General features: G+C 41.2%; 1 protein-coding gene across 1 annotated transcript in view; it reads left to right on the forward strand.

The window, feature by feature from the left end:
* The window catches only part of AP4E1 (adaptor related protein complex 4 subunit epsilon 1), a 66,640-nt gene extending 52,839 nt beyond the window's left edge, over positions 1-13,801 (forward strand). Inside the window, exon 22 of the mRNA XM_074327746.2 lies at positions 13,642-13,801. Coding sequence (XP_074183847.2) covers positions 13,642-13,674 — 33 coding nt within the window. The 3' untranslated portion in view covers positions 13,675-13,801. The remainder of the gene's footprint in view (positions 1-13,641) is intronic.
* The last annotated feature ends 2,391 nt before the right edge of the window (positions 13,802-16,192 follow it).

Genomic DNA, 16,192 nt, shown 5'->3' on the forward strand with positions numbered 1-16,192 from the left:
GATAAAGAGTAATTTCCTCATTATGGTCCATAAGAATCTAGTTTAACTGGTTATTAAAGATAAGGCTATTGCTGTTTTTGTATTATGTTCAGAGAGAACTTTTGGGCTTCAGACATGTTAGAGTATGAATTGATCCTCAGGTACCTGTCCATATCCCTTGCTTTCATTCTGGCCTGACCAGAGCATTCCAGAGTGTTCTGTTTCTATAATGCCCTCTCCTTACAGCTGCCTCAAGATGCAAGAAACGTGGTAAGTCAGATGGAGGCTTAGTGACCAAAGACTGGGAATCTCCCGGTCATCTCTGCAGTGTGTATCCTAAAACACAAAGCTAGAGCAGAAATAGCTTTGAAATCTGACTGAGTTATGCCTCTTGCTGGCTAGAATGTGTAGTGGAAGCAATTGTATGAAAGTTACTTGTTTATGGGTGTGTGTAATGAGAGACTTGAGTTTTTTATGGTTAGGAACCATCTGTATATTTTAATGTCCCTTTTGCCTGGTACATAATAGGCACTCAGTAATAGGCACTTGGTTTGTTGAACAAATGACTAAAGAGTTCTGTCCCCTCAAAGTAAGTAATCTGAAACCAAACAATATCCAGGGATTGATTTTAGTAATACTTTGGCTCTCCCAGAAATAAAGTGGTCTGATCTGGTTTATAGATATAAGTCAGTGGAAAAACATTCTGGTGAAAATAGCTTGTGCAAGTATGTACCGGATGGGAGAAAGGAGACATGATCACTTGATGAGACCCTTACCAGCTGAAGGCTAAGTCCTGTGAGAACTTGCCATGCCACTGAAGACATCTGTCTGCAAACGCAATGTGATTATGGATAGAAATTGTGACTTGGACGAGAGGGACTTTTCTAAATTATGGCAGATGTTCACAAAGTTGTACTGGTCTAGAAGAACTTGTGCTGGGACAGAAAGCATTAGATATTTGATCAGTGAAGCTAAAGTTAAAGATAGGGAGCTAATGAATACCACCATAAGGCATATTTACCAGCTAAATTAGCATCACCCGTTTCTTTAGAAAAGTGAGCACTATGATAATGGGAGAGACAACTGTTGACATGAATAAGGTCAGTAGCATCAGGAAAGTTGGGAAAGAACAAGGCCCTCTGGGATAAAGCAGCAGGAAAAGGGGTTATTTAAAAGGAAACGTCTTTCATTTGCATCACACGGGAAAACTGTGGTAGGTACATGGATCCAAGAGAGGAGGGTACCCAAAAAATGGCTCCCAGACAACCCCAGGACTTAAAGATTGTGGCCTATATACAGAGAAGATGGGCCTGGGTGTAGGGAAAGTACAGATGATGGAAAACACCATGAGTTTCCTGGAGCACCTATAGTGCTGGAAAAATAGTGGGTCCTTGTAAGTGGTTGCAGCTTGATTGTGGGCTTTGTTCCAAAGGAAGGAATAAATTTCCTTTAGTTATTTTAAACTATTTTCCTAAGTGGCTGAGTACTTTTCCTTCCCCAAAACATTAAATTGCCAATGTGACTAAATGGCTGACCTCAGGAAATTTTTCCCTAATGGGATCTGGCAGGACATGAGCCAAATGGATAGAGACTAGAGCCCAGAGGTTATTTGTATTTTGGTGAGAGAAAAGCAATTAGAAATCTGTTTAATTGTACATCTCCTGCACCTCTTATATTATGTAACAAGTAGAAACAGAGGCAAGGCATATATATTCTTAGGGAGAAGCATTTGGTCTGAATCGCTACCACATAATTTAATGAAGATAAGGGCAAAACCAGTAATAGGAACAAGCTGGTCCCCATTGATGCTAGATATCAAGGTATAAGAATTTATTTTTTCATCTGAGTTGACTGATTAATGGTTGATGGTGTTAAATAGATGAATTATTGTGAGCTATGGGGAAGATGAAATGATTTGAACCTACAGTTGGACCAATCTTTATCTGCAGAAGTAATATGAGTATCTTTTATGTCTCATAAGGAGCCTGTTGGATGGAGCACACCTGAGTTTATGTTAATGAAGTGACATAGCCTCAGAATGGGGTTGGTCACTATAAAGACCAAGTGATTGGAGAGTTGGAACTTTCAGCCCCACCCACTGACCTCAGGGAAGGGGAAGGTTTGGGGGCTGGGGATTAGGCTCTATAAAAACTCTTGAACAGTGGGATTTGATGAGCTTCCATGTTGGTGACGGCATCTACATCCTGGGAGAGTGATGCACCCCAGTTCCGTGGGGACAGAAGTTCCTGTACTCAGCACCCTTCTGTTCCTCACCCCATGTACCTCTTCTGTATCTTTTATGATATCCTTTATAATAAACTGGTCAGTCTAAGTAAATGTTTCTCTGAATTCTGTGAGCCACTCTAGCAAATTAACTGAACCTGAGAAGGGGGTTGTGGGACCCTCTGATCTATTGCTGGTTGGTCAGAAGCATAGGTGACAACCTGGACTTGCGATTGGCATCTGAAATGGGGGTAGTCTTGTGGAACAGAGCCTTTAACTTGGGAGATCTGATGCTATCTCCAGGTAGATAGTGTCAGGATTGAGTTTATATGTAGGACACCTAGTGTGTGTCTGTCGAGAACTAGAGAATTGCTTGGTGGTATGGGAAAAACATCAGCTAATGAATAAAAATTGTTTGTATTTAGGTTGTACAATGTGATTTTTTAAAGGTGTACAACATGATTTAATATTCATATACATTGTGAAGTGATTACCACAATCAAGTTAATGAACACGTCCATCACCTCATAGTTACTTTTTGTGTGTTGTGAGAACACTTAAGATCTTGATTTTAAGTATATAATACTGCATTTTTAAGTATTACTAACTATTATCACTATACTGTCTGTTAGACTGGAGACCTTTATAAAATCCAAACACCCTAGAATATTAAATCAGAATCTCTTCAGGGGTGGCACCCAGGCTTCAGCAGTTTTTAAACTCCATGGGTAATTACAATGCACAGCCAAGTTTGAGAACTACTGTTTTAGATGTCTCACCCCACGGTTCCTCAGTGGGATTGTTTGGGATTGTTTTCCCCATACTCCTTTCTGCAATTGAAATTGATTACAAGTAATTATCTATTGAATGTTTGGAAGGTAAGTAATGGCATTGTTTGGAAATACTGGGTAGGTCCAGGGAAGGAGTCTTGTGTGAATATAAAACAAGTCCTGTGGAGATGGTGGCAGTGGCAGGCTTAGTGTTTGAATTTCCCTGAATCTCTACATGAAAATGGGCAGAAAAACTAGATAGTAAAACCAAAAACCCACCTACAATTTTTGCAACAAAACTAAGTGACAAGGTAACTCCGTGAGCTCCAAAATACAAGCAGGTGGGGACAGGTCACTGGTCAAAATATGTACGTAGTATTTGCGTCTCTGCAGGAGGAAGCAAAGGGAAGGAACCGTTGTCTAATAGACCTGAGAACAGCATAACTCTGAAATAGCCAGCTGGTCTCTGGAAGGCACAGTCAACTTGAGTTTAGCATCTGAAGCTGGACAGGGTTTTGCACAATTCACAGGGAATGAGTGCAAAGCACACTAAGATCTAAAGTATTCTAGCCCCTATGAACTCTTGAAACTGACTGATTATTGTTCCTTTCCAGAATAGGGCAACATACTGAGGAGAAACTGCTTGGAGAGGTAGCAAAATTGAGTAGGATACAAGGACTCTGATGTCAGATTGTCAAATTTTGATTCCTGGCTCCATCTATTACTAATTTATGCCTTTGGGCAAATTACTTAAATACTCTGTGCCCCAGTTTCCCATCTGTATAATGGGGATAATAGTAATACTGAATTTATGGGATTATTGTGAAATGAGATGTATTCTAAGTGTGAAATAAACACTGGATTTCAAAGATTTAGTACAAAAAATGTAAAATTTTAAATATTAATGGTACTGAAATTTTAATGCTTTGGCTATATTAGACTAAAAATATTAATATTAATTTTACCTGTTTCTTTTCATTTTTAATGTGCCTACTACAAAATTTAAATTTACATATGTGACTGCATTATATTTCTACTGGACAGCACTATCTTGGATCTAATGTTCAATCAAGATCTCAATTTATAGTCCTACAAAGATCAAATCTAGAAAACACAAGCAATGATTCTTCTGTCCCTTACGGCTAACCCTAACATTAAATCCATTATCCTTAAACTTAACGGCAATGCAGAGAAAATTATATCTTCTTAAAAGGAAGAATTTTCCTCTACTAATGGAAGAATTTAGAATCTATTTGTTCTTGTCTTTGTCTTTTTTCTATATCTAATTTATCTTTGTCTAAACTACTATTAATGTATTTTTCAGTTCAGATATATTTCTCATTTCTAGAGGTTCTATTTGGAGCTTTAATATATTCAATATATTCGTCATGCTCATGTTTTCTTCTACTTTCTTAAACATATGGAGTGTATTTTTAGTAGCTGTTATAATGTCTTTGTTGGATAATTCCAGCAGCTCTGTCATCTGTGTGTCTGTTTCAGAGTCCAGAGTGCTAGTAGCCATTACACTGTTGGGCCTGTGTCTGTTTTTGTTCATTGCATTTTCTCCTGGTTATTAGTCATATTTTCCTGTCTTTTTGCATGCCTGGTAATTTTTACTAGATGTCAGACACTGAATTTTACCTTGTTGGGTGCTGGATTTTACTGTATTCTTTTACACAGTGTTGGGATTTGTTTTGGTGCACATTTAAGTTACTTGGAATCAGTTTGATTCTTTCAAGCTGCCTTAAAGCTTTATTTTGCTTGCTCCAGAGTAGTCTTTAGTGTTAATTTATCCTCACTGAGGCAGTACCCTTGTGAGCATCGTGAGGGCACTCTGGCTAATGGAAACAAACTATTTTCATCCCCAGTTCCAGCTATCCTGGCCTCTGTGAACTCTTAGAGTTTTTTCTCCCTGTCTTATACCCTGGCAGTAAGCTGGGTTAATCACGGGGCTTGCCTTGTTTTCATTTCCCTTCTCTCAGGGAAATCAGTCCTGTACTGGTTATTTTTCAATGTCTGAAAAAAACCATGATTTCATATAATTTCTCCAGTTTCCTAGTTGTTTAAGGCAGGAGGGTAAATCCGGACCTTGTTACTCTTGGCCAAAAGAGGTAGTGCCCTAACCAGGTTTAATTTCACATTCCTACCTTATTCTAGGAATTCCCGAGGCACTTGATCAAATCCAGTATAGAATTGGGAAGGAAGATGCTTGTATCACTCTGTCGATACTGAACCCTTCTCTGTAAGTTTTAGGTTTGTCCAGGTTATTAAAGATAGTGAACCTATAGTTAGGGAGTACGGTTAGAATCAAAAGGAAGAACCCCTTATTGTGGCAGCTAGGTGATAACTAAGAAGGCAGAGTGGAGTAGAAGAGGATTTCGTAAATCTTCCCATCAGAATGAAGTCTGTGAAGTCACGTATCAATAGACTGCCAGACAGGCCAGGCGGGCACAGGCCTTTGTTGGAGCAGCCCCAGGCTAAGAACTCTAGTCGGCTAGTCTGACCTGAACTCTCCCTTCCATTGAGGGTGGTATTTGGGAGTGTTCTTTGTGGGAGAATACTGTGGACTTTGAACTACTCGTTTGTGCATTATAGTAGGGTTTTGGGTGAGGGGGAGCAGGAGAGAGGGCTGTTGTTTCTTCAAGTTTCCTTCCATGAACATGAAAATTATGTTAAAAATGTTGTCAGCTCCTGGGTTGTCCGACAGAGTTTCCTTCCCAACCTCTTTGGTTTCAAGTTGACCTTGTAATGCCATGGATTTTTATCAGTATTGCTGTTTTCGTTTGATTTTTTTTTTTTAATGAAGTGATTTTCTACTAAATTATTTTTTGGTTTAAGAAATACTATTGCTTGTCTGAGTTTCTCTTGTGAAGTTGGCTACCAGAGTCATGGCAGGTGTGTCCTTTGTGCATATATAGTTCAGGAATGGCACATGCTATTCGTTCCTCTTCTGAGATCAGAGCATACATTGCAATCTACCATATCCCTCCTACCCCTAGATCCAAGGCTCATCTTCAGAATCCTTCCTACCATAGCATTTCAGGCATCCATTACAAGTTAGTCTGAGTTAGCCACTTAAAATGAAACCTATTTGTCCTGACTTAAGGAGTACATAGTTGATTTAAAATATCAACCTCCCTCACATTGGGTGGTTCCCAGCTTGCAAGTATCTCTCAAGCCTTACCTCTTAATATAATTTATCTACTATAATTTGTCATTACAAAAACAAGGAAACGTTTATTGAATACCACTGGGTCAGAAGCTGTTCAAACACTGTCATGTGCTTAATTTTCCCAAACCCCTGAATACGGATATTATTTTCCCATCTTATTGATGAAGAAACTGAGGCTCAGAGAGCTGACGTGACTTGCCTGAGGTCACACAGATATCTAGTAGTAGAGTTAGTACTTAGACTGGGACTTTATGACCGCTTTTGAGTAACCTCTGCTTATTTTCTTATTTCATTTTTCCTTTTTTTTCTTCCACACCTCTTGTCTTTGGTGAGGAGCAGCTGGCCCTTTGAGAATTCTGCCAATTCGAGGGGCCATAACTTCTGTGAGCAGATTGACAAGCCTGTCACCGGAGGGTTCTTCTTTTTCTACTGGAGAGACACATTTTGTGTTTTCTTTTCTTAGTTACTTCCAGATTTGAAGCCATTCTGAATGCTGTAAATCCAGATAGTCTAAAGAAAATTGAAAAATTACAGTAATTTGTTTTTATTTTAGATTAATTTAGCAGTTGGGTCAAGGAGTTAAATAATGCTGTGATTATTTTATTTAATTGAAGCAGGTAATTGTGACTCCAGAGTAAAACTATTTTCACCAATTTAGTCATTAACGATTGATTATTCACTGGTATTTTTTTGTGCGTGTGTATTTTGTATTAGAACATTTTTATATCACCAAAAATGAGTGATAAGCAGATTAATCCAGCATACGTACACATACACACATATGCATATATTATTATTTAATGAAATACACGTTTGAAATGATTATTTACATACGTGAAACATCTTTTTTAAATTAATGAATCATTTCAGCTACATCAACTTGAGACTCTCTGAATATGAAGTTTCTCACCTAATGTTCCCTGACTTCTCCCAACAGGGCATAATATAGAATCATCAAACCAGCAGCTCCTGTCCAGGGTGCTGGGAGCCGGCCCAGGGCTGTAGGACTGGAGTCCAGGGGGTGCGTGTCTCTACCAGGGGTGGGGCCAGCTGTCTGATGCCACATGTGAGATTTTACTGTCTGGTCCAGGGGGCGTGGTTGCCAGTTCCAGAAGCCCAGAGAGGAGAGGGGCAAGTGCCAGTCGTCACACCAGGTTTTCCTTGGTTCTCCCTGGCCCCCGTACTGAAAAACAGAGGGAAATGACCTCTGGAGCAATATATGAGGGTTCAAATTTCTCTACGCCTCAGCAACACTTGGTATTGTCTGTTATTTTTATTACATCTATCCTAGTAGGTGAAGTGATACCTCATTGTGGTTTTGATTGCATTTCCCTAATTCTAAGGGTGTTGAGCATCTTTTCATGTGTTCAACATCACATCTTCTCTGGAGAAATATCTATTAATCCTCTATTTTTAAATTGGGTTACTTGTTTTATTTAGTTGAGTTCTTTATATATTCTGGATACTAGATCCTTATCAGATACACCATTGGCAGATATTTTCCTCTTTCCATGGGTTGTCTTTTCACTTTCTTAATAGTATCCTTTGAAAGCACAAATGTTTTTAATTTTGATGAAGTTCAGTTTATCTATTTTTTTGTTTGATTGCTTGTACATTTGATGTTGTATCCAAGGTCATGCAGGTTTTTCACCTATATTTCCTTGTAAGAGATTTATAGTTTTACCTCTTAATAATACTTCATTAAAAGATGAAAATTCCAGGACATACATTGAAAAGATGGGCGCCAGGACAGCAGCAAGTGTATATTACATTCGTCCCTGGCAAACCGTAATATGTGGTCTCCCTACGTCTGCAGGACTGTGGGAGCGCACCGGCTGTGGGAGGGTAGGGCAGGGTCAAGGGTTGATAAAATCCTTTCTGTTTGTGTAAAGGATCTATTTTTATATATTTATATAAAGGATTATTAATACCATGTGTATGTTATTATCTCTCCTTTATGTTTATTCAAAGACCTGAAAGGACTCAACATTTCTTTGATGCCTAATGGGATCTGGATGGAATATCATAGGTACCATGGCTTTCTTTAACCTTTTAAGTAATCTGTAAAGAAATATTTGCCCCCCAGGCTGGGAGTCCTGAGCAAAAGGATTAAGTGGAAGAGGAGGTAGGAACTCGAAGTTTTTTTCGAACTGGATGCTCTGGCTCCTGAGAGCAAGTAACATTGCCTCCTTTCTTGGTCCCCCAGCCCTAAGCGTTGGTGGAATTTGGGTTCGTGGTTATTGCTGATCTCTGGGTTGTATTATTGTACTCGTTTAGGCTTCTCAGCTCTTTCATCCACTTGGTAATCAATTCCCTGAACTAAATTCTGTTTGAAATGTCTGGAAGTGATTTCTGTTTTCCTAACTGAAACTTGGTTGATTCAGACCTCTCCCCTATTTGCTTTTTGCTATAATCCTTAGGTGATTAACGTTGCTCACTTTACCCCATTATAGTAATCCACTGAGGGATAGTGAGCCATCCTTTGCTGGGTTTTCTGTATCTCTGTCATTGTGTTTGAGCTCCAAAGCAGTCAGGCTCTAGTTCTTGTAAGGAGAACAAGAACAAGGATAGAAGCAGAGGAAGGAGGAGGTGAGGAAAGAATCAGAAGCAAATGCACAGCTTTGTGAATCCCCAACTGCCTCAGGGCAGCCAAGATAGGACAGGCTATACAACCTGAGAACAACAGAAACCACTCTTTCCCTGGGCCTGTGACAATAACCGCACCCCTTTCTTTACATGCAGCCTTGGCTGCCTCCCTCCAGGATCAGCCTCCTCTTAAACTGCCATCCAGAAATTCTGTATAGGGGGGAGTGATGTCAAAGTGACCTACAGTGAGGGAATTCTTCCAAAGCCCTAAAAGCAGCCATTACCCAACATAGACATCCCACATGTTCATTTATGACTTGCCATAAATACCAGCACTGGCAATATTATCTTCATATGAGGAGTTGACTTCATAGCATTTTAGAAAGTTACAACATCATAAATATCTAATGAATATGTTATTTCGTCTGCTCTCATAACTTGCCTGCTGTAACAGAGCTCTGGCCAATTTTAGAAGTTTCCATGTAAATATATGAATATGGTGGTAAGAAAAAAATGAAAACAGAACAAAACAAGATCAAGTATCACATTTAATCCACAAATATTATGATAGAATATGAAATCATTTTATGCGTGGCTAAGTAAACCATTTGAGGGGGGGCAGTGGGGAGATGATATGTGTATTGCCACCAGTCTAGAAAGAGGATGCCTAAATAGGGAATGCAAGGAGCAGGCCTCTCTGGAACCTCTTTTGTCCTTGGGTTAATGGTGTCCATCTCTGTAACCGATTTGGTGGGGTCCTAAAATACAGACGCGGCACATTTATGTACACGTAAATTTAAACTGGCACTTCAGAGTAACAAAAAATACTATTTTACAATGCTCCATGTCCTGTGACGCGTCTGGAAGTGCGCCATAAAAGAAAATTAATTCTGAAATGGAGTTGGTTCCCATCTATTGTCACCAAAAGTCATTCAGGTGAAAATGAACAGTTCCGGCCTGACTCTACGAAGGTGTTAATTAAGAGAGCAGTTATGGAAATGGATTAGCAATTATTGCTCACTCCAGTTTTCTGAAAAAATGTGCCGAGGGTATGAGCTTTTGTTCTCCTCTTTCCTTGAGTCTGGTATCCTGTTTTGCTCCCAGTTACTTTTCCAGCTGTTTGGGACTCTCGGGGAGACTTTCGTGATGTCTTTCACTCCCAGATCTGCTGCAGGTTTGGAGCAGGCAGATTTCAGGTTAAGGAGGTTCTAGTAGCCAGCGAGACACACTTGGGAGGATTTGGCTGCTGTTCGAACGTCTGTGTTGTTGTATACGTAATTGGTGATAGGGTAGATTAAGAAACTACTGCTTAGTGGTTTGCTGGCCACTGACTTCCTCTAGACTGCCGCTCAGAGGCTCAAAGTGGACTCGGTAATATTGTTTTCAGGAAAGTGTGGAAGGGAAGGTGGTGAGGGTATTGATTTGGGACTAAGAGGAATGCCTAGGTCTGGAACACTTGGTTCTCCCTCCTCCCGAGACTTCTGGTTACAAGGGCAGGAGATGTGGCTTTGGAGAGCAGGTTTCTGTCATATAATCTGCTTTGGAAGTAAGCAGCAACAAATAGGGAATGAAAAAATAAAACTAATGTACCATTTAGTCTAAAAGAAAAAACACTGCACTTTATATCTCACCAATTATTTAAATTAAAAAAATAAAATTGTAGTGGTGGTAGCTCCAGGACCGTTTTGCATAGTGAATACCAGTGACCAGTACCTTTCAAATGCCTTCTGCTGGAGAGTTTGTTCTTTCTCGTCCTGGTTTCAGTGGAAACTCAGCAACCTCTAGGCCCTTTTACAACGCACAATTAGGGGCTTACAAAGAAGACAGTTAGGCACATTCACAAGTAAATACACCCAACAACCGCTGTGAGGGGTGTAGGTAAACACACTAGATATCTGGGAAGGTTTGAAGGCTGAAGGTGAGCAGTGAGCTTATTATAGAACCTGGTAGAACTCAGGGAACCATTTCTGAAATAAACATCCTTATTCAAATGCCACAGACACACTGTTTCCCTAAACAGAAAGACTTGAGGTCCAGCCGTATTAATGCTGGAGCAAAAGATTTGGGTCAGAACCAAAGTTTTAGAGACTTTATTGAAGAAGTTCAAAGATTCGTTGGCCAGCAGCCAAGTGTGGTCTGATTTGTTTGCATTTCCTCTGGGAACTCACAGGCGAGTGAGGAATTGGAATTGGGCAGCCACGACTGTAAGGGCCACCCACTCCCCCTGTAAGGTGGGGGAGGAGCACCAGGGGGAACCCGTCCTTACACAGGCCTGGGCCAGCAGCCCTGTCAAGTTCTCTTCTGGGTGAAGGGGCCTGCAACCTCCCCGCACTTCCACATCAACCCAGTGTTAATTAGTCCACAAGGAAACCAACATCATTCAGAGGGTGAGGGGCAGTGAGAGGAGAGGTGGGAGGCTAAATGTCACCACTTCTCTCCACTAGTGATGGTTGGAGGACCTGCTCCGGCTCAGAGGCACCAAGCATATGTGCTCGGGCTAGTTTTCCTTGTTCAGGTTCTTGGGGATTTAAGTTTTGCCAAGAATCTTTCAAGCAATCCTGTTGTTTGTAGTTAACTCGGAGAGTGTGGGGAAATTTGTCAATAGGATTTCACTTAAAATTACATTTTGCTGTTGTACTTGTATATCCACACATATGTGTATACATGCACAAACATCATGAAGATCCCTCTCTTTTTCTTGGGATTTGGATCACATGGGTAGCAAATTAGGTGAAAATGTGAAAGGATCCATGATTGCAAAAAGGTGAGGAGTTGAGAAATTTGAAGAGGTGGGTCCCTGGATCTCCTGTACTGATGAATCCTAACATTTGGCCAGTGGCCACTGATGAGCAGAGTTCACGATCTCTTCAGTGGTCTGACACCCAAGTAGGGGCTGGAGCATGGAAACTGGAGGTCATACATAAGTACATGTGATAGGGCACGGGGGAGTAGGCAGGAGACCCAAGAGTGAATGTGCCAGGGAGATTCTGGGAAGATGGTGGAATAAGAGGCAACAGGAAATCTGTCTCCCCACCTACACAACAATCGCACTGGCAGAATTTGTCTGATGTAACTATTTTGGAACTCTGGAATCTATTGAATAGACTGGAAGGCTTACAACTTCCAGGAGAAGGTTTGGATGGTGAATTTTGGTCAGTTTCAGCTCTTACCACAGTAGCAGCTACCCATTCCCTGTCCCTCACCATGTGGCAGGCAGCTGTGCATGTGTTCCTGGGGCAGCTTGCACACAGCTTGCAGCAACCAGAATGGACAAAAAGGACCCTGTCCTCCAATCCAGGGCGATCTGTGCTCTGATCACTGATTGCCGCTTCTCATCACAGAGGTGCAAAAGGCAGGTGGTCATTGTTGCAGCACTTCCCACCATTGTTGCAAGCCTTTCACCCTCCAGCTGATGTGACTTCTGGGGGATTTAAAGAGCCGGCATCCTTGCCCCTTCATAGTTTTTGTTTTCCTTTTTGGGAGCCAGATATTAAAGACTAGGACATTCAAAAGCAGGGCGATCATTAGAAAGTGACTGTACATGCCAGGGAAAGATACAGGCTCAGAAAAGCCCTGAGAAGACCTATGTTTACACTTCAGGTTGATCCTTGGCACAGAGATAGCCTACAGCAATAAAACAATGATAACAAAACCAAAAACTAGCAAACTGGGAAGGGGGAGAATCTGATATCCAGAGTTACCCCATTTTTAAATCCAAATGTCTGGTTTTCAACAACAAAAAATCAGCAACCAAGAATCCTATATCTGGAAAAACTGTCCTTCAAAAGTAAGGGAGAAGTTAAGCCATTCTCAGAAAAACAAAAGCTGAAAGTGTTTGGTACCACTAGACCTGTCTTGCAAAAAAACGCTCAAGGGAGTCCTGCAAGGTGAAATGAAAATACACTAGGCAATAACTTGAAGCTGTATGAAGAAATAAAGATAAATAACATGGGCAATTATAAAAGCTAGTATTATAACAACTCCACTTTTTGGTTTCTACATGATTTAAGAGACTAATACATTTAAAAGAATTACTACTAGTTTGTGTTTTGGGGCACGCAAAGTAGAAAGATGTAATTGTGTGACATCCACAACTGAAAGGGGTGGGGACAGCTGTAAAGGAGCAGATTTTTGTATGTTGTTGAAGCTTGTATCAATTCAAATTAGAGTGTTATAACTAGGGCATTAAATGTAATCCCCACGGTAACCACAAAGAAAATAGCTATAGAATATACACAAAAGGCGTCTACGACCATACCACCCTGAATGCGTCTGATCTTGGAAGCTAAGCACTGTTGGGCCTGATTAGTACTTGGATGGGAGAATATATACAAAAGGAAATGACAAAGGATTTTGGCATTTCACTATAAAATATCAGCTACACACAAAATAAGAAAAATGCAGGAAATGAGGGACAAGAAACTAAGTCATGTAGAAAACAAATAGCGAAATGACAGAGGTAAGTCCCTTCTTATCAGCAATTACTTTAAATGTAAATGAATTAAACTATCCAATCAAAAGACAGAGATTGACAGAATGGGTAAAAACATCATCCAAATATATGCTGTCTACAAGAAGCTCACTTTAGATGCAAAGAAACAAATACACTGAAAATGAAAGGATGGAAAAAAAGATATTCCATGCAAATAATAACCAAAAGAGAGCAGGAGTGGCTATACTAATATCAGATAAAATCACTTTAAATCCAAAAGGGTTACAAGAGACAAGGAAGTTATATATTAATAAAAGCTTCAATATAGCAAGAAGCCATGACAATTTTAAACATGTATGCATTTAATGACAGACCATCAAAATATATGGAGCAAAAAGTGATAGAATTGAAGAGAGAAATAGACGATTCTACAATAATAGTTGGAGACTTTAATATCCGCTCATCCTTACACTTAACAGAATCCACCTCCCTGCAGAGACCATCCCTATTAAGATGCTGATGAAGCTTTTCCTCAAAGGAGCAACACACAGGATGCTTGAAGCTCAACCTGGTTTAGCACAATGAACCTCATTTACATGCGTCATTGGGATTTATTTGTTCTGATTCTACACCCATAGTACAGTTTCAATATTGAGCAATTATTATGTGCGATATGTGGGGGGGGGGGGGGAAGAGTAACATATTGCTAGTAAGGTGTAAAGGGAGGGAGGTGATAGCTAAAGGGTACCAGATTTCTAAAATTGTGGTTATGGTTGCACAGATGTGTGGATACACCAGAATACACTGAATTGTACACTTTAAGTGGGTGAATTGTATGTTGTGTGAATTACATCTCAATAAAGCTGTTTATTTAAAAAAGTGAGTTCACAACATTGGGCTGCATGGTATAGACTATCTAAAGACACGTATTAGAGATGTTTCAATGAATGCTAATTGTATATATGAATAAGGATAGTGTGATTTCAGTGAGAGAATGTGTTCACCACACTGGGGTGCATAGAATACACTACGTAAAGACTTGTATTAAAAATGTTTCAAACAGTGGGGGGCAGATGTTCTGAGGACTCCATAAAATGTCCCATTTGTTGGGGGGGATGGCTTTATTAATTAAACACAATTCTGATAATTTCCTATATATGACTCAAATCAGTAATGACTTATTTATGACTTTGCCTATTACCCTGTTACCTCTACCGACATACATTACTGGAGATGGACACATTTTGATTTGAAATGTATGTCTCGGTAGAGGGTCAGTCCCGGCAGGAAAGGCCAGCAGGCCCCTGCTAAGCTGGGGACTGGCTGACTTCCTGGGGCCGCATCCTGCAGGTCACTGATTTTTATGGATTTTTACCTTGCATTTTCTGGCTTAAAGCCTTTCCCTTCTGAAATCACGATCTTAGATCTATGATCAAAAGTCCTGAAGGGGATCATTAAGGAGTCATTTCTGTCTATTTGGAAGCTATTGTTTAAATGATGTATAGCTTCCCTTCTAAGAAACCTGCGACAAAGAAATGCCCAAAGCTGCTCTCCTATGCTGCTAAGAACATGGAACTGTAGAACTGGAAGAATTCTTGAAGCTCTCGTGAAACACTCTGCTTGCACAAGGAGGCTGGGGAGACTGAGGCCCAAGAGATGAAGTGTAAGGAAATCACCAGGTACTGGGCGAGGTAAGATTAAGTCTCTTAACGCGTGGCTCGTTCCATCTTGTACACTTTCTGCTGCCTCTGAAAGCTGAAAACAAAACCCCAAATATCCCTCTCCCCTGTCTCCCCACACCCAACAGCCTATTTCTAAAATCAAGCCGAAGCTGTTTCTGAAACACAGAGCAAGACAGCCCATTCCATCACTGAGGAAATATGACCCTCTTGGCAGGGAAGCCGCTGCTCTGAGAGGTGGAAGGAACCCAGTCACCCCCATCACTCCTCGGGGACCAGCCCACAAGTTCTTCCTTCACCAGTGACAGAGGCTGAAAGAGTGCTCTCTCCCTCCTAACGTAACCTAATTGCTGCGTCCCTGCTAGCCTCCTCACTGGTTATGTGCCAAGCTCTGGCTCCTATCCAACCCCTCCTTGAGGCGGAGCCAACCCTGGGGCTCCCTTGTCCCAGGAACCGGTCCAGAAAGGCCTTAGCAGTCAGCAAGGAAGAGCTCTGTACCACGGCCTGGGGGGTCTGGCTGCCCAAGTTCCAGCTGCCTGGGTGGGCAGCCAGGGCACCTCCTCTGTAGAGACCTCCCCCAGCTCAGCAAAGAAAGGACTAGGAAGAGAAAGGTTAGTGTGACACTGAGCTGCTGCTGTGGGTGGGGTGTGAGAGCCCGCTTGCTCTGGCTGACCACTCCTGGGGCTGGAAGGAATGATGACGGCCACATTTTCGTATTAAATTCAGCCAAAGATTAACCTACTGGGATTAACACACTCTGGACGCCCAGGTCAGCAGGTGAAGCTGGAACTGGGACTGTGGGTGGGTGCTGGTGACTTCTCCACAAGGAGGCTTTGCAAGCTTTCTTCACTGTTCCTTTCCGTGGGAGCAACCGTGCCTGGTGTGTCCAGCAATGGCGTGTCTTGTACCTTTGAGATTTATTATGAGGATTGGCAGGACGGGATTGTCAATTCTTTGATTTATATGTGGTTGCTATACCTGGCCAGCTTTCCAAGGACAGGCTGGACGCATGGAGCCTACCTGTCTCTTCAGCAGGCCTCTGTTCCCCCAGACACAGGTTCACCCCTCAACCTTTGAGGCCCCACAAATGAGTCACCGTCAAAGGCAGGGTGACATTCATTCTCCATAAGTATACTGTCATATGTTGTAGCAACATTTCTCAAAATTGAGAACTCTCGGGTGCCCAACTGTGCCTGTGGACCCCTAAGGGATGCCCAGGCCTAGTTAGAGAAACACATTCAGTTAAAATCTTTCATTGTAGTTGATCAATCAGCATGAATGACATTGTAAACACAAAGAGAAACTCAGACCCTGAAGCCAGATGGCATTACCTGGCTATAAGGTAATCATC

The sequence above is a fragment of the Rhinolophus sinicus genome, chromosome 3, assembly GCF_057876585.1.
Source record: "Rhinolophus sinicus isolate RSI-liver-muscle chromosome 3, RSI-T2T, whole genome shotgun sequence".
NCBI classification, from domain to species: Eukaryota; Metazoa; Chordata; class Mammalia; order Chiroptera; family Rhinolophidae; genus Rhinolophus; species Rhinolophus sinicus.